The following is a 27,427-nucleotide window of genomic DNA, read 5'->3' on the forward strand; positions in this document are numbered from 1 at the left end:
CAATGTATTTTGGGAGCCATTTTGGAATTCGCTCTCCAAATTAAAACACTGGCAGCAACATACACTGTATTATCTTTAGAACAGCCCTGTTTACTCTATATGTACTCTATTTATGCTATTAAATGTCTACTGTACATGAAATGCATTTTTACAGTTGCTGCTGATTGCACATGTTCTCACATGCATACACAACCATTATCACTATCAGTTGGTACTGACACCTGTCCTGTAGCTGGTGCAAGTGATACTACTGAAAACCACTTACCTTTGAGATACCCAAAACTTGAATCGTACACTGCAGCTTGCACTCAAGCTTGGCACATCCTTACTGTACATTGACTATGTGGATATGCCTTTACTCTACCGCCCCTGAAATCGTAGGCTGTCCCAAGGGTCCTTTGCACTCGAAGATTAATTGGATGTTCTTGCGCTCACTGGTGTATGGTCCAATTCTGGGTATGCTCAGAAATTTTACACAAAATACAAAACATAATCAGCATTTACATTCCTTAATGAATCCACACTATAAGTGTTTCACACGTCATTTGTTTCATCAGAAGCGGGTTGTAGGTACTTTTGTTTAACTCACATTTTAAACAGGATTTGGGTAATAAGTGGCTGGTAACAAGTAGTAATTAGTAGGCTTAATGTTTAACAATTGTAAATAGAAACATCAGAACATGAATCCATTTCATTAAATAAACATAGTAGTAAATATAAAAGTGAAAATAAAGACGTTTTACTATACAATATATCTATGTATTGCAACATTTGTGATCTGGGGTAAATGTAACAAGCTGAGAGTTTTCTAGCGGGTTTGAAAAGTGGAGATGTTGCTTTTAGCATCCAATCAGATTCTAGCTATCATTTTGTAGAATGTACTAAATAAATGATACCTAGAATCTGATTGGTTTTTCAAACCCACCGGAAAACTCTCAGCTTGATACATTTACCCCCTGGTGTTCATACAAGAATTGTATTTGACATATATACAATTCTGTGTTAGTAAGGAGAGTAAAAAAGCAATGGAATATCATGCAGATACACACATTTATTTCAGAGGGAGAAGCACTGCTTATTGTTAAAAATTAATCACATAAAAAGTTTGTAATTAGTCAAATAGATTTAATCAGAGACACAGTTGTTGCACGGTAGGTTAGGCTGGGTACACACTACAGTGTTTTCATCTGATTATCGAGTCAAACACCCGAAAACCGACCAGCTGGCCCGATATCGCATTAGTGTGCACACTTACACAATGACAGTATGTCCAAAGCACCAATTGTCAGTTCATTAGGCTGTGTAGGAAGCAATTTAAATAGATGTGTATTGCATATGTCTCCTTGCATAATTCCTCTCCTGCATCTACCATGTTTGTATCCCAAAGACCATAGATGTGTATTGAACATGTTAATTGTTTTTGTATTTATTTGAACTATATTATCTTGCAAGTGTACCAAATGAACCAAACAGTTGTGATAAATAGCATTTATTTTTTTGCAATATCCACAAAGGATGTAGAAAAAGCAAAAATAGCAGAACTTCTTAATTCACAGAATTCTTACATATCTAACGTATAGCATGGTTACTGCATTTTGACAAAATTTTATCATATACTTCAAACAATTCTGGGTAATTTTTCTCTATTTTCTTGAACTTTTTTTTAACATTCTTAGGGGCATATTTAATTGTCGGCAGGTTCCGCCGCGGAAAAAATAATACCGTTAATACGGTAATCTCTTGCTGGATTTCAGCTCGCAGCTCCCTGAGATGCGAGCTGAAATCCAGCTAGTAAATATACCATATTAACAGTTTTTCCACGCACGATTACCGTAATAACGCTAATCGTGCGCGGACCGCAGGATTTTCAGCAATCCCGCCGACAATTGAATATGCCCCTTAGTGGTTAGCACTTCTGCCTCACAGCACTGGGGTCATGAGTTCGATTCCTGACTATGGCCTTATCTGTGTGGAGTTTGTATGTTCTCCCTGTGTTTTTTTGGGTTTCCTCCGGGTGCTCCGGTTTCCTCCCACACTCCAAAAACATACTAGTAGGTTAATTAGCTGTTATTAGATTGACCCTAGTCTATAAAAGAGGAGAAATGTAAATTTTTCCTTATTTTAATTTTTGTTTTCCATAGTCTGTAAAGATATATCTCCATTTTTATGTCTATCTATTCTTATGCTATTCGGTAGGTAGCGTTTAACTAACACCACAATTAAATGCACTTTTATAGAATTCATCTAATGCACATTTTTTTTACAACTAAATCACACTCCGCATTAAGCAATTGATCATGTCTGGATGAAAATAGAAGTGAATAGAGAATTGCTGCAAAAACAACGTTTTAGGGGTTCAGGGGCAAAAGCAGGATTTGTGGAGGGGGGTTTCCACACCATGCCGCCAGTGGGCGTGACCAGCATGCATGGGGCGTGGCTATAATTTTAGACAGTGCTTGGCTGCTCTCCAACTCTTCCTATCCCCATAATATACATGGGCAATGCTGCGTGCACTACTGTTAGGTGCAGGAAGCTGTCCCGTTTGAAGCAGAGCTGTGTGAAGCTTACAAATTATACAGTGCCCCAGGCTTGGAGGGGGGTTTCCAGGCACTAGAAACCCCCCTCGGTTTGCCTATGGGGTTAAAGGGGCATGTTTCATCATACATAAATATTGTATTAGGATATAGTGAAGAAGCGTATAAGTATAGTTGTTCCAGCCACCTTTGAGAAGATGTTTTAGTCCCTACCCCCAGGGAAAAGCTGGCAAAGTTTATCCCGGGGGCAGATACCCCGTGCCCCAGCCACTGCCTACCCCTGTAAAACACATTTATCTTTCCGTAACGATAAGAGACCAGCGCAAAACTGACCTCGGCTGTTCGGGTGATTCCGGAGAGTGAGCGAGCACTGGGTCATGTGACAGAGCGGGAGTCACGTCACAAGAACGACGCTTGGTGAACCCAGTGACGTCACTGCGCTCCGAGCTGCACTACCAGTTCCTCTCAGCCAATAGGGCCTCCTTAGAATTGAAACTGGAAGGCGCGTCATTTTGGACGTCATTTCCGTTAGGCCGCCAGTGCTTAGCGGGCGCCATTCGGGAAGTTTTCGTTGTTGTGTCGGGCTCGCTGGGGCCGCAGGTTCACGATGAGGCGCAGTAAAGCGGAGCTCCAGAAATATATCGATAATGTCCAGAGCAGCGCGGCCTCTCCCCGGGAGGTGAGGAACCCGTCATATCTGTCACATGCTGTGCCGACCGGCACATGAGCCTCACTGACATACAGTATTGGTTATGCCTATGCCTAGGTCCTTTACAGCACCCGCTGGTGCTGGCAGAGCGCCCTATAGCAGGTGCTGCTATGTGATGGGCTGTAGTACGTATATAATGGTCCTGTCACCAGGGGCTGGCTGGCACTATAGCCAGATGCCCTTTTCTGAGTCAGCCCCTGTCTGTCACCCACATATAGTAATAGTATTTATTCTGCGGGCTGAACTAGCCAGACTATATCCATACCACCCGAATTATATGTATGAGGTACATACCAGACATACGTAAGCACATTATTTAATAAACTTTGCACTACCAGCACGATGGCTTAGTGGTTAGAACTTATGCTTTACAGCACTGGGGTCATGAGTTTAAACCCCGACCATGGCCTTATCTGTGTGAAGTTTGTATGTTCTCCCCGTGTTTGTGTGGGTTTCCTATGGGTGCTCCGGTTTCCTCCTACACTCCAATAAAAAATTACTAGTAGGCTAATTGGCTCCTCTCAAATTGACCCTAGTCTCGCTCTCTGGGGCATATTCAATTAGCTTTCGGTTTGGCGGTAACGCGCGTTACTGCAAAAAGTGCGCGTTCTTGCGGGTATTACGGTACCGCATTAACGCGGATTTTCAGGGCTGCGAACGAAAATCCACGTTATTGCGGTAACGTGTATTACGTTTCGCGGCTGTTCCGGCGCGTTACCGCGAATCCGAAAGCTAATTGAATATGCCCCTCTGTGTGTCATTGTGTGTATTAGGGAATTTGAACTGTAAGCTTCAATGCAGCAGGGACTGATGTGAGTGAGTACAGTGCTGTGGAATTTGTGGCGCTATATAAATAAATGCTGATAATGATAAACGCTGCTTCTCTTTCAGAAATCCATGAAAGGATTCCTTTTTGCTAAGCTGTACTATGAAGCTAAAGATTATGAACTCGCCAAGAGGTAAGCTTGCCACCTGCCTACACCAATGGTTCCCTACTTGCTCTCTTATGTTGCTCTGTTAAGCATTTGGAGGGGAAAATAAAACTGCTCTACTTGACAGCGATTTACATAGATTATCTGCCTTTGTTACTGTGCTTGGGCACAATTTAGTTTTTCTGATTTCTCTGTAATTAAATGTACATGTGTGCCGCATTGAAAGCGGCTAGTTATAAATGTTATCTGTCTTGTATGGTAGGGGGGCGCGGGCAGCTCGGATCACGGGGGAATGGAGGCCCCCTTAGCCCAGGGGCCTCCATTCCCTTAATCCGGCCCTGGGTACACACTACAGAATTTTCCGACCAATTTGTTAACTACAATGATTGTAGCTACCACTGTAGGTCTGATCAGGCGAGCCATTCATGTGTACACACTATACACGATTTACCTTTAGATCTGTGCTCTTCATCTGGTTCTCTAGACGTTTAGAGAAAGACATAAAAATATTAACTAAATTATCCGTTAACCGCCGAAATAAACGTTGAATTTTCCACCATGTCATTATAAATTTCGTTACCTTCTGTAACTCTGAAACAAAACATTCAGTCTCAGAACAAATGGATGAATTATTCTACCTACATTTATTCACCGGGACAGCAGCTGATGTTGTTTGCCGGCAGTAAAAGTTCATGGCTCTGCAAACAATATGGAGATTGTGGTCATGAGTGCATACGCATTGCAGGATCGGAAGGTGATTTGAACAAGATTATTAGTTTTACCAAGCAACCAAATGAACCATCAATCTGTGCTTTGCAGCGACTATCTGTCATTGTGTAAGTGTGCACACTACTGAGATATAGGGCCGAAGGTTCAATTTATAGGTGTTTGGCCCGATAATCGGCTGAAAAACTTGTAGTGTGTACCTAGCCTAATATGGTATGGCACCCGTAGGTGATAAAATCTTTTCCTCCCATCATCCTTGTGTATCCTGCCTACATGTTATGATGTATTACTATGTTTGTGGTTTGTAATTTGATTCTATTTATGCATTTATTTACGTTTAAGTTTTGTATATACTGTTACGTAGCTGGAACTTGTCCAAAAGTGGACTTCCTTTAGGCTGGATGCTTCTATATTACCATTGCTCTCTTAGATAAAGCAAGAAAAAAAATGCAAACAGCTGCAGAGCAATATGTATACCTCTCACAATTCCCTTGAACACCTTGCTGATTTACAAGTTAACAAACAACAATAACTGTTTGCTATAATTACAATATAATCACATTATATGTGCGAGAAGGCTGCCCTAAATGTACATCTTTAATAAAAACTGGTCAACCACCTCTTGACTATTTAATCCCTAATGCTATTGCTATAAATGAGATCTTGTGGGCTTTCTACATCTAGCCACTTTCATGTGACTGACTGCAATACACTTCAGCTGGCTCGTATCCATTCTTTATGCCAAAAGAAGTGAAAATGTTGGTGACTGAGGGCACAAAAAGTCAGAATTAGGCTATGTATCAGAAAGGGCATGTAGTATGGTAGAGAGCAAGCACATGGGATGTAACATAAGTTTTATGTTATGTGATAACTTTAGAAAGATGAGATGATGCTTAGCTCATTTAGCCTAATTACTTAAGAGGTGAGATTGCAGTATTGAATGAATGGAAAGCTTTAAATGGTGGCATGATAAGGACCGTATTAAAGTACTGTGAATAAATGACATAGATAAAGTTAACATTAGGCAGAATTACTTTGGTTGTCGTCGTCTGTATTTGATCCTCATCTGTCTGCATGCAGTCTGTGCATTTTGCAATGTGTGTAACATAAACTTGTCAGCAACTATTAGTAATAAATTAACTCTTGATCAATGATGCAGATTTTATGACTGTAATAGCAAGATTGATTTCTTCTTAAAATCCTCAGCATTTGTACCCCTTTGATCAGTTTACCAATCTGCTCGCATGGTGCATGTTTTGTAGAATGTTTTGTCTCACTATATCTTAAGTCAGTCTAAAGGGGATGCATTTGTGGTTTCTTCATTGTCATTTACTTTTAAAGTGAAGGACAATTGAACAGTGAATGATATCTGAGGACACTCGGTAACCATCCTCGTCGTCTACATCCAGACACTTCGCTTCTCATCACACTACTCTGGGTGTTATATCACCAAAATCCAGGCCTCCTTACCCTCTACCATACCAATACATTTACACTTTGGACTTCTTTGCTGCATTCAACACGGTTGACCACTCGCCACATACAAAAACTGCATTCCATAGGTCTTCAGGGCCCAATCCTATTCAGTTTCTCATCGGTCCTATGATATGGGCTATCTTTGAGTGTTTTGTATCTCTGAATTCACCTCCTCTGCTTCGATTGGAGCACTATAAAACTCAGTCCTAGGCCTTCTGCTTTTCTCTATCTATACCATTTGTTTAGGGAAACTAATAAGCTCCTTTTGGTTTCAGTATCCTTTCTAAGCAGATAATACCCATATGTATCTATCTTCTCCACTATCTGTTGGCCCCTGTTACTGAGTATTTCTCTGTCATGTCATCCTCAAACTCAATGTCTTAAACACTGAGGTCTTCCCACACAACACACTCAAGATCTTACGCAATATACTGCAAAAAAAACCAAGCAACTTTAAGTCATGCACTTCTCTTGCATTGATTGTTTCCCTTTGTATTTATCTTCCCTTAAGAACTTCCACCCCCCCAAACTATTTTGAATGTAGTGGTTAGATTATTTGTCCTCTCAAAACATTATGCTGCTGCTTCCTTCTCAGTCCCTATATTGGTTGCCTGTATTTCTCAGAATCCAATAATAATACTACTAACTTACAAAGTCATTAACAAAACATTACCAATCTCAAGGCCCCTCCCCCCAGGGGGTTTCAGCCATGGCTTTCACAGGGAGTTCGTTTTCTAAACGACATTACCTCTACGACAATTTTCCGACATCCAATCTCGACTACCCATCCTGTCAAAATACTTTTTTCTTTCCTACCATTGGGGGGGGGGGGGGGGGCAGTGATACATTGGGGTATAGTAGTGGGGCTAGGAGTTTAGGCACTTAACTTCTATACTTTTACCAATATCTGTAGCTCTGGCACTTTCATAACACAGTGAAAGCTGGCCTTTACTCCTGTTCTCTTATTACCTTTGAAAATCTTTGTCATTTCTCTACAAAAGGTCTCATTTCTACGCTATACTATGCACTTGCTTCGCCTAGTCTAGATGTTAGAGACCCTCATGGTAACATAACCTTTATGAAATTTTATTGAACAAAGAATGGTCAGAGATCCACGAGAATACTGCTTTCAGTTCCATCTGCATAAAAATAAGAGAATGCTTGCAAGATATTGTACCGGTGGTACTACGTGCTCTCTCGGCTCCATAGAATGCTCCCTGACTCTTCTGACCGCTGTTGGCGGGAATGGAGCCGAGATTCATTCTTCTATCTCTGGGGGCACCCTTGGCGATTCGACACCAGAACAAGTTGACCAGTCATATTTCGGCAGCTACCTGCCAAATCGCAGCAGACTGGCGGAAGCAGACATACCCATCCTTTTAGACTATTAACAGAGTTTGGCAGATACAACGCATGGAATACATGACTAGCATTCTTAATTATCCAAATCATTGACCAAAGTCTGGGATCCGTGGCGTTTGTTTTCTCAGACTGTCTCCCTTCTCCTGAGACTGTATCTTTTTTGGACCTCCTTCTCCCTAATTACTTCTTTTTTTTTTTTTCTTTTTTCGTTCACTTAAAACTTACATTTATTCACCTTCTATACTCAATCATCTAACCCCCAAAACAAACAGTGCTGAGCACTTTTCCCATTGCAGTCTACCTTGACCAAAATGCACTGTGGAAAAACTGCTATTTTCCTGTAGATTGTGACCAGAGCAATATTCCAGTCAGTCTTATTGCTGTTCCCAATTGTCCAGTACTGTGGAGTATGCTGACACTATATAATAAGTTGGATGCCTGAGCTTGATTTTATTGAGGTGTTATAGACACCACAGTCTTCCTGCATCAGTTTTTGTTAATTCTGGGGAGTTCAGATTTGCTATGTTTTAGTCTTGCTCTTTAGGTCTTAATGCACTGAGACATGCTAGAGTTAACTTGTCCGAAATCCTCTGTGAAGCTGTAAACATTATAATGTTTTGGTGTGCTACAGGCTGTTTTAGCTTTGTCCACTTAATCTCCTGCTTACCTTTTGTGACCTGTAGTACGGGTGGGACAATGAGCGGCTTCTTCTTTTAGCCCTGACATTCTTGCCTGTTCCTGGATGTAAGGCTATCCCTTAAATACTCTTTATTAAAATAAAGGACTGTCTCTTGTGTTTAGAAATAAGTTTATATATGGAGGAATTATTTAAAGTTATTTTAATGTATTTCTGTTCAGAGAATATGCTTGGTGACACTCTAAAATCAAGAGGGGACTTTGTGTAAAATCAAAATATTTTCAATATAATGCTTCAAAAATGATATTCTCTATTTTGGTCATATCCATAATATTCATATTTGAGCTTTGGTAAATTAGGACTTTGATCCCTCAAATAAAATATTTCTTTAGGCCATTACCATTATTCCATATAAATTCAAAATATGTTTTTCAGGAGTGTATCATCTTACATTAATGTTCAGGAAAGGGATCCAAAAGCTCACCGGTTTCTTGGACATCTTTTTGAGATTGAAGGCAATGTGGAAAAATCTGTTGGCTGCTACAAGGTAATAAGACTTCTTATGCCCTTAACTCTGAGTTGTAGTTGTCTGGTCTAAATTATTAAAATTTTTTGTTGGTGAACAGATAACTTCTGTTTTGTTTTTTGGGTCATGTTATTTTAGAGAATGGGAAAACATTGTTCATGAATTGTGATTCTCTCCCCATATCAGCGTTCATTGGAATTAAATCCGACTCAGAAGGATCTTGTCCTTAAGATTGCAGAATTAATTTGTACCATCAATGTCACAGATGGGAGAGCAGAATACTGGCTGGAAAGAGCATCCAAGCTTTTTCCAGGCACTCCTGTTATTTACAGACTGAAAGTAAGTTTACATTTTATTTATTTTAGATTTATTTTTTTCCCTCAAGTTCATTTTGCTATTAAACTCAGTACTAAAAGATTGCAAATTTTAATGCAAAGTTTGTTTCCCTGTGATTACTATTCTACAATGTAAAAATGACTGTACATTACTGAAGCAGCATCTAACACCCTATTTTTTGTTTTATTATTTATTTCTCTGACTAATTTCTACCCTTTCTCCCGACCCCCTCCAGGAGCAGATGCTAAACTCTCAAGGTGAAGCAGGTTGGAATCGGTTGTTTGATTTGATTCAGTCTGAGCTATTTGCCCGACCCAATGATGTATATGTGAATATTAGACTTGTAGAGTTATTTCGGTCAAATGAAAGACTAGAGGAAGCTGTAGTCCACTGTCTCAAACCAGAGAGAAGAGCTCTACGTACTGATTTAGAATGGTGCTCGTGTGTAGTGCAAGTCTTAAAGGTATACAGTTAATTCCTACATCATAATCTTTTCAAACCTTAAAACTGTTTTGCTTTAGTAATTTTATTGTATGCCAATAAGGGAAACACACTATTGTGCTTGCTTCAAATTAATTTGTCACTGTTGCTAACCAAGGCCATACTGTACCCTCTTGCTATGGGTGTGGGGGTTTTTGGAGAATCTTAGTGGAGATAATATTGATTTTACCATTCCTTAAATACATCTCTGAATTATCTCCTATGAAAATGTATATTTGTGTTTCCTGAAAACTATATATATTTATGCTATATATAAACTGCAGTATTTATTTCCTTCTATCTATTATCCAGCCAGTCTAGACAAACAGACTGTGAACTAAGTGTGTTTTTTGTAAAATAAAATCTAGTTGGGTTGTACATAGTGTAAATGTTTCTTTGCTTTCTCCTGATTTGTTTTACAGGAGTACCTATCTTCTCAACCAGCTTCAGAGAAAAACAATTGGAGAACTATTAACAGAGAACTGTTGCTTGCACATGCAGATGTTGTCTTTCTAACCCTTTCTACCAGAGATGTGCAGGAAAGCAAGCTAGCACTTGAAAGGTATACCAACTCCTTGAAGAGTATACTTTTTGAACGAGCAATCAATATTTGTTTTTTACTTTGCCAGTTTTATACTCTCTCTGCTTTTATATGCTACATGCTTTGTGCAGCATTCATAGCCAGTCATGCATTCAGTAAGAAGCGAAAGTCTATAAATGGGGGAGACTACATTAAAGAATTGACTAAACCTAAACCACTACTTACTTTACAAAAACAAGCTGTTGCTAATAGGTATTCATCTATTTGTACTAAATACAGTGTATACTATGTAGAATGCCACTTGGCAAATCATAGCAAAAAAGGAGCAACTATTTTTGGTCTATGTCTATAACTTCTGTGTGCACCTTTTGTCTTACAAATATGGGACATTGATCCCAGTTACAACCTATATTAACTCTGTTCACAATGTTGTGAATGGAGCTAAACACAATGCAGGACACCTATTCTGTGTGGGCTGCAAAACTTCACATATGTTTTCCCTTTCTATTACAAAATAATTGTCTTGGTAAGAATAAACCCAAGTATGTATTGTAGATTAAACCTACATGCATATCTGGGCCTGGGTGCAGCTGACATTGGCAAGTCCATTGCATCTTTCTTGCGTCTCATTGCCGTTGATGGAATCAGGGGTAACCTTCAAAAACCTCAGTTGGTGACTATTATGGGCCTGTTTCCTAGCAGTTTGTTTTACATCTCTACAGAATTGCTGGTGAAATGTGTGCCTCAGGCACAGCCTAGTCACTTTTCACCAGGGATTTTCCTGAGCACACAAGAACGGGTGTGAAAAATGTAACCACGATTATTTTAATTACAAAAACAAAACAAGTTAAAGATCATTTCTATCATTTACAAGACTTCCCCATATACTGTATAGGGACACAGATGATAATCCCAATCCCCTGTCTTCGCTGTAATGGGTGTACAGTAAGAACAAAAAATTCCTTTAGTTCATATGATTTATGTTTGGAGGAATAGGGTGATATTTTGGCTTTTTATTTAAAGTTTGTTTTTGAATTTTAAAATACATTTTAATTGAATAATGCATAGCTATAATATACAGGCTGGAGATACAACAAGGTAATTCCTGCAATTTGTTATGGGGAAAATCGGCTACAATGGTTGTCTAGCTTTTCTTTTTTTAATTTTTGGAGAAAAATATAAAGATTTGAGGGAGCTAGGCAGTGAATGGGGTTTTAATGCTAGCTTTCGTTAAGGGGAATGGTATTTATGAAAACTATGTAATGTATATTCCCTTGGAAGTTTTGATCAGGCACTTCTATCAGTGAAACCCCATGTGGATGGCACAGATGATCTGTCTATTACGTTTTCTGAAATGAGAGGTCATTTCTACATGCATGTTGGAACCCAGTTACTAAAAATGGCTCAGCACAATGAAGACCAGTGGAAGGCTTTGTTAGAGCCCGCTGCTCTGTGTTATCTCCTTGCTTTCCAGGTAAGTTAATGGATACAAAACTAAGCACAGTCGCTCAGTACACCTTAGAGCAAGAAGTATGATGTGCTAGTCAAACTAATCTTCATCCAAGCTTTTTTTTTTTTTTTTCCCCCTAATATATATATATATATTTAGGTGCCATGGAATAAGCCAATAAATGGAGATGAAAATTTACAAAATATTCTTGAAGGTTTAGCTTGTGATCGACAGAGTCAATCAGGTAATATAAATTATTCTTTGGTATTTAAGAATAGTACCAAAACTTTGCGACTAATTGTGTGACATTACCTTTTCTGTATTCCTGTTACCATAGTCCGTATTGAGCGCTATTTGTGTGCTGTCATGTCTGTTTCTCCCAGTTTGCATTTAGTTTACTTTGCACAAATGTTGATAGTAATCACTCAAGTTTTAGGTGTCAATCCGCAATATGATTTACATGAATCAGTGGCGGATCTGGGGAGGGTCGATTAGGGCAATCTCCCCGCCCTCCCCCCCTCCCCCACAGCAGCAGTGGTAACTCCCTATGCTGATGTTCCCGGCAGCTGACATGCAGGAAGAGAATCCTGTCCGGCCGCGCCGATTGTGTTTTAATGCAGCACGGCCGTGCTGATTGTGTTACCTGCCTTCCTGTCAGCCGCCGGGAACATCAGTAAAGCAAGCTGCCGCTGGAAGCCCCATGCATCTATTAGGAACAAATAGAGCGGGACACAAATCCCCTTCTCCCTAAAAAAGAATTCTAGGTCCACCTCTGACCTGCATTGATGTTCTGTGGAGCATCCCAACAATTATTTGATGCATGGGCCACTAATGCATGGATACACTGAGAAGCTTCCCAGTCAAATTAATTCCATTTACCAGAGACACAATTGTTTTTAAAACTGAATTACTTCATTACAGTAATGAAGAATGAAATATCAATCATAAAATTTTATGGTGGTAGATCGGGATACCTGGTTCAAAAATGTCTGGGTCCTGTTTAGCGCAACTATGAAGGGCTTGTAGCCCAGTTTTGATCTGAACAGGTCCCGGCCATATCAAAACTGGGCTAGAGACCCCTCTATTATGCACAAAACTGGACTAAGCCGCTTTTTTTTTATTTTTTTTTATGGGTATCCCAGTTCAAAATGACCTTTAGCATGTCTCCCAGCAATTGTAATGGGGATTCATACAGCAAAATAATGCGTGAATGTATGACTTTTTAAGTATAAGTTTAAGCATTGATATTGCTATTGTTAAAACTTAAACAATAAGTTTAAAGAGGGGGAAAACAAGCTCTTCCCCAACTCCATCTCACAAAATAGAATAAAATACAGATGAGCCAAAAAGAGAAAATAAATGAAAAGATTAAACTAGTTTGACCTGTTGGTTCTTTTCTACCCTCATATTCTATTTCTATAAAGATCCAAATACTGGTTTCATGCCTGTTTATGATGTGAAGTATTACAAATGTATTGAGGAAAAGATGATAGGACAAACACTGTCTTCAAATGTAACTTTTATAGATTACATTAATGAAACTGTATCACAGGGAGTTTAGCCTCATAGCTTTTTGTTTTCCAAACAGGACACTTGCTACTAAGTTTGAGCCATGGCAAAGATGATTTCTTGAGAGATGTCACGGAAACGTTTGCCAACCGAAGTGGTCAAACTAGCATGCTGAAGTTTGTGTTTGAAAATCATATGTCAATGGAGTCCTCTTTTCTGGGCAGTGATGACATACGAGATATAAACTGTCAAACCCCAGATCTAAATGAGCTACGTCGATATGACCATGGTAAGTGCCCATTACTATCAACATAGCTTTGTCTGTGTTTCCCAATTTGTTCCTGGTTTTTGTGCCACTGTTGGTTACTTTCAGTTTGATTATGGGATTTATAAATTATTTTTAGATATTTGATGAAAGTGTGTATCGTGATATATAAACATACAATTGCTGTTTAAAGCCCTATTTAGAACGAGCAAAAATGCTATGTAAACAATAAATCCTAGATGCAATTATTTGTAAGATGAGATGGACAAAATTTATTTGGAATTTAAGAAATGTGTGTTTCCCTTTCTTTTAGGTGCAGTTCGTGTGCACAATGGTAATCTGCAGCACTTAACCTGGCTTGGACTACAGTGGCACTTTATGTCGTCTTTGCCTAACCTTCACAAGTGGCTTAAGCAGATTTTCCCTCGGCTACCTCAGGAAACTTCAAGAATAGAATCCAATGCACCAGAATCCATTTGCATTCTAGATCTTGAGGTATTTTGACACTTCTAGTATCCAAGTTATGTAAAGTTGCAAAGGTCTGTACAAATCTTTTTCTTACTCGTGTTTTGGTGTCACTGCTTTATCTTGGGGTAGAGAGGATGCTGGTACAGGAGTAAGGCACTAATTGTAAACCAAACTTGTTTGAACTTGTCTCCTCCCCCTCCACGCCTCTGCACCATAACTGCTCTGTTAATTTTATTTTACTTCCCTTTTTCTTTGCTGCAGACACAACTGTGTACTCTATTAGAACACTGTTCATATTACGGACATAAGTGCTAGTATCGCTTCTGTACCACTTTTTCTTCTCATTGAATTGGCTCCCAGGAGGTCACTGCAGTGACCGGGGATCCCATGGCTACAAGCATGCCGCCAGCAACAGGGGCCACACTCCAGGAGCTGTGGGGGGCGTAAGGAGACGTCCTTGGCTCCTTTCTATGTCTGACATGGACGGGGCTTGCAGTGGTGAGGAGGAGATGTACAATCTGTTTCAACTTGAGGACCCATGAAGTGAGACACATTTCCATGTGCTGCAGGTTTTTTTGTTTTTTTTTCTTTCATTGCCAGCAGTGCTTCACTGCACTGAGAACTGGAGCGAGTCACAAGTGCCATTGCTTCCAGTGATGGCTCCCTGAGAGGGGTCATCTGGTCATGATTGTCAAATCAGTGATCAGGGACCCAGTATTAGCGAGTGATTTCCATCACAACACTCTGTCACCTGACCCTGTTCTGGAAGCTGCAGCATAGATGTGAATCAGCCCTCTGTATCCTCTACCTGTGCTACGAGGGCATGCAGCGATTAGTCCTGACTGCCGAGTACTGCAAAACGGACTGTGAAGGACAAAACATTTAGTTGTTGTTCAGACCACAATGGGGAAGAGATGTCATCTAAGTATCTTTGACCATGGAATGTTTGGTGCCAGACAGGGTGGTTTGTGTATCAACAAATGCTGATCTCCTGGGATTGTTTTCACGCAACAGTCTATTATTTTTGTGCACAAAGCAAAAATATCCAGTGAACAGCAGGTATTTAGGCAAAAAGTGCCTTAATGAGAGAGATAAGAAGAGAATGACCAGACTGGTTTTAGCTGAGAACAACCATAGTAACTCAAATAACCATTCGTTGCAAAAGTGGTATGCAGAAGAGCATCTCTGAATGCTCCACTTGTTGAACCTTGGTTTCAACTCTGGTCCATTTAAAACAAGAACCTAAGGCTACATTGGATAGTTGAACTCTGAAATGTCTCTATTTTTGATGTGACATGCAGATGGTATGGTCAGAATTTGGCGTAAATATAAATCCACGGATCAGCCCTATTTTGTGTCAATAGTGCATCTTGTGGTAGTGGTATAATGGTGTGGGGAATGAATGTTTCCTCTGTACACAGGTGCCTTAATACTAAATGAGTGCTCCAAGTCACAAAGCGCACGTCATCTCAAGCTGGTTCCATAGAACAAGGAGTTCAGTGTACTCCAATACCTTCCATAGTCACCAGATGCCAATTCATTAGAGCACCTAATGGATCTATCATTCCATCCCTAACTTGAATGTACACCCGACACATCTGCAGCAACTGTGTGATGCCATGTCAACATGGACCAGAATCTCTAAGAAATGTTTCCAACACCTTGTTAAATCCAAGATTCAGGTTGTTTTGAAGGCAAAGGGGACTCCTACCCAGTACTGGAAAGGTGTACTAATAAAGTGTTCACTGAGTGTACATATATCAATGCTAGAATGCTGTGTCCGGAAAACTTCACAGCCCGATCTACCCGATGGCTGTGTGTTTCCTGGACAAACCGACATGTAGCGTCAGATGGTTATCTTGATCCTTAGTCCATACCTTCGCAAAATGTTGTTGTTTTAATGTGGTTGCTTCTAAAGAGACTAACTTTGGATGGATGGTTAAGCACACATCAGTGTCTGAGCTTACCATCCTCTAGAGGCAGCTTTGGAATGTCCCCAAGGGGTAGTGTCCACCAAATTGGATGAAAGAAAAAGTAGGATTTTTATATGTTAAATTAATTTCTCTGATTACTTTAGGGTACACTGCATTTTCACCCCCTTTTTTCATGCTCTGGTTGATGTGTTCCTTATGGAAGTAATTTTTTAGTTGGTTGATCCTTTCTATCACATGCTGTGTCTCTATTAGTTAAACTGATTGTCTGTTGGAAAAGTGGTATGGAAAACAAAGAGCTTCAGATTCAAACAGATTTGAACAAGATTCAAAATTGGTGTCTACAAGCTCCATATATCCCAAGGTAGTAGTAACCCCTAAATGGAATTGGTGAAATGGATTTCTGCTCATTCATCCACTCTGGGGGACACTGCTACAATGGGGTTGTATGAGGGTGCAGGAGTTGGCACTTAAACAGTTAACTAATCATGCTGCTCACTCCCCTCCTGCAACCCCTACCAGCCTCAGTGTAGTTTAAGTGCCCAAGGAGTTGGGCTGTCTGGTGCTGTGTCCAGTACTTGCTGCTAGGTTAGTGTAGATTTTATTTTAACTCTTGTTGTTTTATTAGAAGGTGAGGAGATATAAGTGCTGCGGGCAGCGCTTATATCTGAGGTGGGACAAGTTAGCATTTAGTATTGTGTACTTCAAAGTGTCTGAAGATTCATCAGGTGCACATCCCTTTATGCTGCGACAGCCGCAGGATTGCAGACTGTCAGTTTTTTCCCATCGGGTCAGCGCTGCCCTGTCAGGTGAGACGCCATTAAGGAAGATACAAAGTCCCCTGCTGAGACGAATGGGGGGAGCTTGGATCTCCACGGCTAGAAGGATAGGTTGGAAGAGGTGGTTCTATCAGCTATTCTCTGGTAACGGAGGAACTGGAGGGAGATTTCTGTGGATTGTTTGGGGAGGAGACTGTTGTGAGAGGCTCCACCAACACTTGATACCTTCCGGAGCTGGAAGGATTCAGAGGGGTGTTCTGAAGAAGAGGGGGACGTGATTGAGGATTCAGATTCTACCCAGTTGGGTGATTGGCACGAGTCTGTAACGAACCAGGGTGTTTATGATCTGGATATGGCAGCACGTCAGACATTGGATCTGGTAGAACCAGATCCTTTGAACCAGGGTCTGTTCACTTGTAAGAGACCTAAAGTGGTATGTTTTCCTTCCTCAGTGGAGCTCAGAGATAGCCGAGGCAGCTTGGAAACAGCCGGTTAAAAATAATTTTTGTTACGTGTAGATTCGCAAATTTATACCCCTTACAGGAACGGGAAGCGGTGCACTGGGAGCAGGTTCCCAGAGTAGACGTGCCAGTAGCTCGGTTGGCTCGCCATACCACCTTACAGGTACCGAATTCGGCTGTCCTTCAGGACCCTAGGAACAGGAAAATAAAGCTGTCTTACGTCTATATTTTCTGCTGCGGGTTCAGCTTTCAGACCCATTTTTTTGCAGCGTGGGTTGCTAGAGCCATGGAATCCTGGGCTGATCAACTTGCGGTTGGGTTACAGGATTCAAAGTTTCTCCCATTAGCCATGCTTTTAAAGGAGGCGTCGGCTATATTTGTATGAAGCAGCTTGGACGCAGCGTCCATTTCTTTGGCGGTTCCTTGGAGGCCCTGCCCTATTCTGGTTCAGTCCTTTTTTGGACCTGAATTGGATTCTATGATCAGTCAGTACTTCTCTGCCGGTCAATGCACCCAGAGGGCGAGCACCTATGTTTAGCTCTTTTCGGCAGTCCTTTAGGAGTAACCCAGTTTACAGGGTTCAGTCTGCCAGTAGAGGTAGTTCCCAGGGTTCCCAAATACAGGCTGCCGGGCAGGGGGTCTTACTCTAAGAGGCACCCACAAAAATTCAGACAAACCCTCTACATGACGGGGTCCCCCCCTCTCCTCGGGTCAGCGGGGGTCGCCTATATTTGTTCCTGGATCAGTGGACCTCTCAAAACATTTGGGCTTAGAAATTATATCCAGGGGATATATCTTGGATCTTTCAGGACCCTCTTGTCAGCGGGCTTTTTTTTTTTTAATACTTCTCTTCCGAGAGACCCGGAAAGAAGACAGGCAATGATCAGTTCGGTCGCCTCTCTTCTTTCTGCAGGAGTGTTATGTCAGGTGCCAAAGTCTCAAGAGGAAAAAGGTTTCTATTCCAACCTCTTTTTGGTTGCAAAACCAGACTCGTCGTTCTGGCCAATTCTCAACCAGAAGGGACTGAATCAATTCCTCAGGGTGAGCAAGCTCCAGAGGGACTCCGTTTGGTCGGTCATCCAGGAGTTGGAACCTCGAGAATTTTTTGCATCTATCGATATCAAAGATGCTTATCTCCATGTTCCGATTTGGGAGGGACAGTTTCTTGTGCGGTTTACCATGGGAGTTTCCCACTATCAATTCCGGGCCCTGCCTTTTGGACTTTCACCAACGCCAAGAGTATTCACGAAGATTATGGCGGTAATGGCGGCTCACTTGAGAAATTTGGCGGTAAATATCGCGCCGTACTTGGACGACTTGCTTCTCAAGGCATCGTCTCGACTAGTCCTAGAATGACAACTGAGTCTCACCATTCAGATCTTGGAACAATACGGTTGGATTATAAATTATCCCAAGTCTGTTACTTCCTTCTCAAACAATAATATTTCTGGGTCTTCTAATGGACACCTTCCGGAACTAAAGGCTTGTACGTTAAGGCAGGCAGTAAAAAGGCTCCTGCGTCAGTCTCGTTCTTCGATTCTTTTTGGCATGAAGCTTCTGGGACACATGGTGTCCATGTTTGAGACTCTTCCATACTTTCAAAGAATCCAATGGGATCATCTGAGGCAGTGGTCAGGATCTCCTCCAACTAGATTCTCAACGTATGATCCTTTCAGCGGAAGCTCGTCTCTCTCCCTCCCCTTTTGGTGGTTGGATCTGAGCCACCTGACTGGGGCGATTCTTTGTTCCTTGGTCCTGGACTTTGGTAACTACGGATGCCAGACTTCAGGGTTGGGGAGCTGTGGTTCTCAGTCTCCATCTCCAGGGTCGGTGGACAGACAGGGAACGCTTCCGGCAAAACAATATTCTGGAACTGAAGGCGATGATTCTGGCTCTTTGGGGAGCGCAGCCTAGATTATAGGGCAGACCGGTACGTCTCCAATCAGAAAACGCGACTGTGGTCGCATATATAAAATGACAGGAAGGAACAAAGAGTGCGGAGACCATGAAGGTGATGAACCAGATCTTCATCCTAAGCCTTTGTTCCAGCCATCTCGGCGGTGTAGATTCCGGGGGTCGAGAATTGGGAGGCGGATTTCCTGAGCAGACATTCGTTCCTTCCAGGGTAGTGGTCCCTCCATCCTCAGGTTTTTCAGATGTTTGTTCAGGCATGGGGTAGGCCAGATCTGGATTTAATGGCAACCTCGCACAATTGTCAGGTTCCCAGGTTTTGCTCCAGAACCAGGGACACCTAGGCAGTAGCAGTGGAGGTTTTGACAGTGGACTAGGAATTCCAACTGGGATATTTTTCCGCCGATTCCCATGATTCAATAGGTTCTCTGACGGGTTCGTCTGGGAGGTATTCCGGTAATCCTGGTGGCACCGAATTGGCCCAAACGTGTTTGCTACGCCAACATTCTTCAAATGGCGCACGGTTCGGGTTGGGCCCTTCCTTGTCGTCCCTATCTGCTAAGTCAGAGGCCATTTTATCGTCGGGATTCTCATCGTCTGGGTTTAATGGCATGACTGTTGAGGCCGACATCTGGAGATCCAAGGGTTTCTCGCAAAGGGTTGTACAAATCTTAATGCGAGCGCGTAAACCTTCCTCAGCTCGTATATACCACAGGGTGTGGTGAGCTTACATTAGATGGTGTGAATGGCATTCTTCCAGAGCGGACTTTTTCAAATTATCCTACAAACAGGTTTGGAAGCAGGAATTCGACTGGCTTTGAAAGTTCAAGTATCTTCTCTCAGTATTTTTTCAGAGAAGATTGGCAATTATTCTGAAAGTTCGTACTTTTTTCCAGGAAGTGTTACGGGTTCAACAGCCCTATGTTCCGTGCATGGCTCCCTGGGATTTGAATTTGGTGCTGGAAGTTCTTCAGAAGGCTCCTTTTGAGCCTTTGTTTGATTTGTGACTGTTAATGTGAAAGGTTGTCTTTTTCCTGGCAATAGCGTCTGCATGCAGGGTGTCAGTTGGGTGCATTGTCATGCAGGGCACCATATCTAGTTTTCATGAAGACAGGGCTGTACGAAGGACGGTTTCTTCGTTCTTGCCTAATGTTGTGTCTGGGTTCCACATTAAACAAGACATTGTGGTTCCGGCTTTTAAGGGTGGTCCAGCTACATCTGAGTCTCTTTCCCTTCGTCCTTGAATGTCGTTAGGACATTGCAAATTTATGTGGATAGAACATCGTCTTCTAGGAAAACGGATTCTCTCTGCTTTATGATTCCCAAAATAGGGGTTGGCCAGCCTCCAAACAAACCATTGCTCGATGGATCAAATCTATGATTAAGCAGGCTTATGTGAGGTTGAACAGGCCTGTGCCAGCGAGGAGTACTGTTCATTCCACTCGTTCTGTGGGAGCATCTTGGGCCGCGTCATGGGGCTTCTGCGGATCAACTGTGTCGGGCAGCCACCTGGTCCTCTGTGCATACCTTAACAAAGTTCTATTGGTTTAATGTGTTTGCGTCAGCCGACGCAGGGTTCGGCTGCAGTGTTTTGTGGGCCGAGCTATCGGAGCGTTCCCTCCCTTAGGGGGTTGCTTTGGTATGTCCCCATTGTAGCAGTGTCCCCCAGAGTGGATGAATGAGAAAAGGGGATTTATGTATTTGTGGGGACACTGCGTTACCTTCCTTTTGCTCTTCTGCTGTATTGCTCTTTTCCTTGGGGCTTTTGTATTACACTTAGGCTGGTAGGGGTTTCAGAGGGGGAGGAGTCAGGAAGTTTAGTTTGTGCTAACTCTTGCACCTTCATACAACCCCATTGTAGCAGTGTCCCCCAGATGAATTCAGAGAGAGATATTTAACGCAAGTACATAAATCCCCTTTTTTATTTTTACACTTTTTAATCAATGTGTCTTGTGCTGCCAAGATGTTTTACCTTTTCGTTGAAACAAAAAGTGCATTACTTTTTTAAAAACACATAAAAGTTAAAGTATTTAAAAATGGTATGTGGCAAAATGTTCCACAGTTGGCTAAATAAAATATTGGCTGGCCATCCATAGCAAATCAGATATGCTTTCACTTTCTACCATGAAAGAGAAATGACAGCTAGAATCTAATTGGATAGCAAATGTTATTGCCCATAGTATTTTTCATAAATACCCTTCATGTTTTCTGTAGCTTTTCTTGCTGAGTAAAATGGGCATTCATCTCTCATGAAGAGGGTTGATGAAATTTATATTTTTATTATTTATGCATACATATCTGGCATTTAGAGCGGTGTACTTGAAATGTTAATTGTAGAACTATTTTTAGTAGAATTTCCTATTCCTAATTTTGAATAGAGCTTTTAGCACTAACATGCCATTGTTGATAAAGCTGATGGGTTAATGAATGTAATGCTCGTTCCCATTTCTGGGTGCATTTGGGCAATTTATTTTTTTGCTGTTCCAATTTAACAGACTAGATTTGTTTTTTAATATTAATCTATGCTTTTGAACAAAATGTTATTTTCTGTTTTTGTAACAGGTATTTTTACTAGCAGTTGTGTACACAAGTCATCTTCAACTGCAAGGTAATTATAATACATCAAATGACCGCCATCGTCCACGTTGCCTACCCTTGCCAATCTGCAAGCAGCTATTTACAGACAAGCAGAGATCATGGTGGGATTCAGTCTACAGCCTTATCCATAAGACTACTCAGTGAGTAACAATTGGCACCTACTTAAGACACATCAACGGTAGATTAACATTATTAACTAGTTAGGACATGTTTTGTTTTAATGCTCTCTCTATATGTAGGCCTGGTACTTCAGCAAAACTTCGTCTTATGATTCAGCGTGAACTTAACACTTTGCGAGCTTTGGACAGGCATGGACTGCAACCTGCCCTTCTCATACAATGGGCAAGAAGTCTTTGCACTATAGTAAGTGTACGATAGCTTGTAAATGTTCACACACTACCTGAAGTATGCAAGTCATTGTACATTGGGTAGTAGAACACATTTCTGCCTCCGTAAGTGAAGGATATTAATATATTGCATAATGTAATTTTTAAATGTGTTTGTCACTTCAGGCTACCAACCTGAATTCCTTCTATGACCAAAGGGATTACATGGTCCGCTGCATCCACTACTGGAAGAAAGTGTTGCCGCTCTTGGACCTGGTCAAACAGAAGAAGAGCATTCCTGAACCAGTTGACCCTCTGTTCAAACACTTCCATAGCAAAGATATTAAGGTATCTGCATTCTGTTATAATATTAATGTAAATAAGTTTACCTTCAAGCATAAATTCTGTCCAAAAAGAGTATTATATTCACTGTTAAAGAGAAAAGCAATTGATTGATAGGATGCAGAATTCACATGCAAACGTGTAAGCGACCTATTTTTGTCTTTTGATTTCCACGCAAAACCAGTGAAATCCAAGATTAGCCATTTGAAAAAGGGTGCGTTTAGTAATCACACGGTTTGTTTTCATGTTACTTGAAGCAGACAAATGAAACAATACAACAATGCGTTACAACATTTGTATGAATGGCCATATGTCTACTACTGGGAAGTAGGTAATTGGGGTGTGTTGTCCTGTCCTTAATGCTGATTTACTGTACATTTAGCTATGAAATCATATTACTCTGCTAGGAGAATTTTACTACAGTTCAGTCATTTAGCCTTTACTGGCTGTTGCCTCTCTTGCATGCTATTGCAGCTATAGATAGCTAGTTTACTTTCCCTTCCCTGATGTAAGGCTGAAGGAAAAAGCAATCTACAGCAGTGTGATGCTAAATGAGCCACAGTTAACAATATGCTATTTATTTATTTTCCCCCCAGTTATCTGAAGTTAGAGACTTGGAAGATGAGGCTGGTATTGCATTTGCAAAAATGGATCTTATCGATGGAAAAACTGATGATGCCATACTAGCTCTGGAAGCCATTAAGAGTGTTTCTTCTTATTGGAGTCTTGCTATGGTGTGTATAGTTACTGAACTATATTATTATATATTATAACTGTTATTGGTTATTTGCACAGTACTTATTATACAGAACTAGTTATGCTTCACAGTAACTCGCCATGACGTTTCCACTTAAACTGCAATGAGTTGTAGTATGGAGTCAAAGGCTTGAACATAATTAGTTTAACTTTAACTTTTTGATGGAAGTTATAAAAACCGTTTGTATTCTACTTAGCCAACTTATACCCTTTCATATTGCTTGTTACAAGATACAACTTTTATAGTTATAGATTAGTTGCTATACTTGTATTTATTTCAAGCTATATCTTGTGTGACTGATTTTCTATTGCTTCAGTGTGTTTTCCATTAAAAAAAAAAAAAAGAAATATATGTCTGATTAGGGGAAAGCACCACTTACAAAATATTTCACTTGTTCAAAATGTAAGGTTAAGTTGCCTATTGGACAAAAGGCCCCAGGGGGCACTTTGCACTGACTGTGACGTGGGGTCACATACTATGCAGGCTCAGTCTATTGTACTACCACTACTGGAGGAACCGGCACGGGCATCTTCTCTGGCACAGTCGGTTACTACACTGGTCCAACTACTTATTAAGCCTATGGGGTTAACAGCGGTTTCTTCTGTCCCCCCCCCCCCCCCTCCCCTGCCGTAGTAGAATCTGCCTTTCCTGTGACAGTAGGGATTTGCCAGTGAGCGCCAGGACATCTAAATTGGCTTTGGCAGGTCCATCATCCTCTTACAAACCCAGGCACTTCCTCTGCAGAACCAGCTTGGTTCTCATCCTTGATCAGAGGCCTGGATAGATTAGACCGTTTCTAGAAGCGCCAAGATCTGGACTTTGTAGAAGTAAGAGACTTCGGTCTACAAATCCTCTTCTATTTCTCTCTGATTCTGAGAGGTCATTAGAAGAGGATGGCGAGCCTATTTTTGACTCTGATTCCGCGCAGGTCATGGACCTGGAAGAATCTCTGAATAATCAGGGCATTAACAATCTGGTCTTAGCAGTAAGGCAAGCCCTGGACCTTATGGATTTGGATGAACCCAAATCTTCAGATCAGGGTCTTTTCAATAAAATGAGAAGACGCGCTATTTGTTTTCCACAGTCAGTGGAATTAACAGATATCGCAGAAGCAGCTTGGAAACAACTGTACCAGAAGTTTACTATTCCAAGGAGATCCCTTACCCTGTACCCGTTACAGGAAGAGGACCTGGCCTGCTGGAAACAGATCCCAAAGGTTCGCACTTCGGCAGCTCGTTTAGCTCGCCACACTACGCTTCCGGTGCCGGGAACAGCAGCTCTGCAGGATGTACACTGATCGCAAGGTTAAGGGTCATTTAAAATCAATTTATTTAGCCACAGGCATCTCTTTTAAACCCATGTTTTCATTGCCGTAGGTTGCCAGAGCGATGGAAGCTTGAGCAGAACAGTTGGCCGAGGGACTGCAGGATTCAGAATTGCTTCCTTACCTTGCATCTAAAGTTAATCTCTGGATACTTATGAGGTGACCCAAAATGCAGCCTCTACTTCGTCGTCTGTATCGGCTTTGGCAGTGGCAGCCAGAAGGACTCTATGACTTAGGTCCTGGGACACAGATGAAGAATCTAAAAAATCGCTTGAAACGTTACCCTATTCAGTTGAAGTGTTTGGGCCCGATTTGGACAATATTATTGGCCAGGCCACAGGTGGCAAAAGTACTTTTCTGCTAGTAAACGTTCCTTTTCCCCTGTGGTCCTGGATCATAGTAACCACAGACAGCCTTTGGTCGACTTAGGAGTCTTCCCTGTTGATCAACATTCTGGAGTTGAAGGCCATGCTAATGGCTCTTCAGGGTGCCCAGAACATACTTCAGGGTTCTCCGTTCAGATTACAATCCAACAATGCCACAGCAGTGGCTTATGTCAACAGACAGGGAGGAGCCAGAAGTGCAGGAATAATGACAATGGCAGCACAGATCTTTGCCTGGGTGGAACAGAATGTTCCCTCAACCTCAGCTGTGTTCATCCCAGGCATTCAGAACCGGGAGGCAGATTATCTAAGCCGTCATGCAGTGATCTCGGGGTAGTGGTCACTCCATCAGGAGGTCTTCCAGTTGCTGATCATGAGATGGGGTCTCCAGGATCTGGACCTCATGGCGTTGAGGCATAACAGGAAGGTCCCAAGATTCTGCGCAAGGGCAAGGTACCCCCTGGTAGTAGCCGTTGACATCATGACAATGCCCTGGGACAACCGGTTGGAATATCTGTGTCTCCCCCCCCCCCCCTATACCCATGATTCGCGTTCTCTGACGAGTAAGGCAGGTGGGACTCCCAGTGATACTGGTAGCTCTTGATTGGCCGTGTAGGGTATGGTATGCAGACATGATCTCTGGCAGTAGGCCAAGCCGTGCGTCTACCACTGCGAGATGACCTCCTTCTCCAAGGCCCATTCAGACATCAGGACTTGCCTCAGCTGACTTTAATGACATGGCCTTTGGCGCTCTAGAGGATTCTCTTAGAGTCGTGAATACACTATTGCAGGCTTGTAAGCCAGTTTCGGCTCGTATCTACCATCGCATCTGGCGCACTTATATCAAATGGTGTGAGAATCGGCCCTGCCATACTTCGTCATTTCGTCTTCCCCGTTTCCTGGCATTCCTCCAGGATGGCCTGGATGCAGGTCTCCAATTGGGCTCTTTAAAAGTACAAATATCGTCCCTTTCGGTTTTCTTTCGGTTGGCGGACTTGCTGGAATTAGGAGCTCTTTCTTGTCGTGAACTGTATTTGGTTTTTCACGAGAACAGAGCAGTTCTACGGACTATTCCTTTGTTCGTACCGAAGGTGGTTTAGACATTTCACATGAACCAGGACAACGTTTAATGGAGTGTTTGGATGTGGTCAGGGCATTCTGAATTTGTCAGGAGGACCTCCCACATTTGACACACAGATTCTCTAATTATTCTTTTTGATTCACATAAGAGGATGGCCAGCCCCAAAGCAATCCATTGCATTATTGCAACCATTAGGCAGGCTTACATTAGTAGTAACCGACCTGTGCCAGGTCGACTTACTGCCCATTCCACCCGTTCGATGGTAGCGTCTTGGGCAGCGAGAAATGGGCCCTCATCAGACCAACTTTGCAGAGCAGCCACCTGGTCCTCGGGCCATACTTTTTTACAAAATTCTATCAATTCCATGTCTTTGCGTCTACAGTCACCAGTTTTGGGCGTAGTGCTCTACATGCCGGGCTGTCGGAGTGGTCCCTCAGACCGTCCCCACGGGAGCAGTATCCCCCAGATAGGATGAAAGAGAAGAGTATTGGTATACTTTCGTTTCTCTGATTCCACCTGGGGGACACTGCGTTTCCTCTCTTCTGCTGAATGTTCTTTGGTTGTTTGGCCTATCTTCCTTGGGGCTTTATAATAAAACTGAGGAGCTACAGGGGGTTGCAGAGGGGAGGGGGTCTGTCGGCATTGATACATTAAATAAGTTAACTAGCCAAGTGCCAACTCCACGCTCCCCTCATACAACCCATGGTAGCAGTGTCCCCCAGATGGAATCGGAGAAACGGATTTATCGTAAGTATAAAAATTCTCTAATATGGGCATCAAGGATACCTTCTTTAATGTCCCAATCTGGAAGGACGCGATTCTTTTCTCAAGTTTGCCATAGGAGCCGCCCATTATAATTCAGAGTTCTTCCATTTGGCTACAAAGGTCATGGCCGTGATGGTGGTCCTGCTAAGTTTAGATGGAGTCACAATTGTCTCTTATTTGGAAGGTCTGCTGCTCACTGTAGTCTCTGCTCAATTGCTTCTGTCTCACTTGAGTCGCACTGTTTAGGTGTTGGAGAAACACTCTTGGATCCTGAATATCAGAAAATTAAACCTGGTACCCTATCAGCAGATGCAGTTTCTGGGACTGGTATTCAATATCTGGCTCCAAAGGGTCGTCTTGCCTGTAAACAAGGTCAGGTCCTTGCAGGCCCTGATTTTGAGAGTCTTGGAGGTGACAAGTCCTTTGGTTCTTCTCTCTGTGAAGCTGATGGGGGGGGGAAATGATCTTGACATTTAAGACCATCCAGTATGGCAGGTTCCACACTCGTGTTTCAGTGGAAGATTTTGATGTGGTGGCTTCCCAGTTTAACAGCTTGTCACTCGGAGACACACCAGTCTCTCAGGTGGGGGCTAATAGTGGGCAATTTAAGCAAAGGCAGGGACTTTGAGGAATTGGTGTGGGTCTTTGTGACTACAGTTTTCAGTCTCCTAGGTTCCCTTCAGTGTGTTGTATGTTGATTTGAGGTGGTTGCTCTGGAAACTGGTTCTCCTTCTAGCCATTGCTTCAGCTAGAAGAGTCTGATTTGGTGTGGCTTTCCTGACAGTCCCCCTTCCTGATCATTCATGATGATCAGGCGG

At 42.0% G+C, this 27,427-nt stretch overlaps 1 protein-coding gene across 2 annotated transcripts in view; it reads left to right on the forward strand.

The window, feature by feature from the left end:
• Positions 1-3,071: 3,071 nt before the first annotated feature.
• RGPD4 (RANBP2 like and GRIP domain containing 4) overlaps positions 3,072-27,427 on the forward strand; it is a 71,037-nt gene continuing 46,681 nt past the window's right edge. For both annotated transcript variants that reach the window (XM_075200265.1, XM_075200267.1), the window contains exons 1-14: positions 3,072-3,213; positions 4,135-4,202; positions 8,812-8,923; positions 9,089-9,241; positions 9,474-9,701; positions 10,141-10,280; positions 11,541-11,733; positions 11,869-11,953; positions 13,298-13,507; positions 13,797-13,978; positions 21,596-21,771; positions 21,871-21,994; positions 22,144-22,305; positions 22,896-23,033. In XM_075200265.1, coding sequence (XP_075056366.1) covers positions 3,142-3,213; positions 4,135-4,202; positions 8,812-8,923; positions 9,089-9,241; positions 9,474-9,701; positions 10,141-10,280; positions 11,541-11,733; positions 11,869-11,953; positions 13,298-13,507; positions 13,797-13,978; positions 21,596-21,771; positions 21,871-21,994; positions 22,144-22,305; positions 22,896-23,033 — 2,043 coding nt within the window. In that variant the 5' untranslated portion in view covers positions 3,072-3,141. The remainder of the gene's footprint in view (positions 3,214-4,134; positions 4,203-8,811; positions 8,924-9,088; positions 9,242-9,473; positions 9,702-10,140; positions 10,281-11,540; positions 11,734-11,868; positions 11,954-13,297; positions 13,508-13,796; positions 13,979-21,595; positions 21,772-21,870; positions 21,995-22,143; positions 22,306-22,895; positions 23,034-27,427) is intronic.

The sequence above is a fragment of the Mixophyes fleayi genome, chromosome 2 (genome assembly GCF_038048845.1).
Source record: "Mixophyes fleayi isolate aMixFle1 chromosome 2, aMixFle1.hap1, whole genome shotgun sequence".
Taxonomy (NCBI): domain Eukaryota; kingdom Metazoa; phylum Chordata; class Amphibia; order Anura; family Limnodynastidae; genus Mixophyes; species Mixophyes fleayi.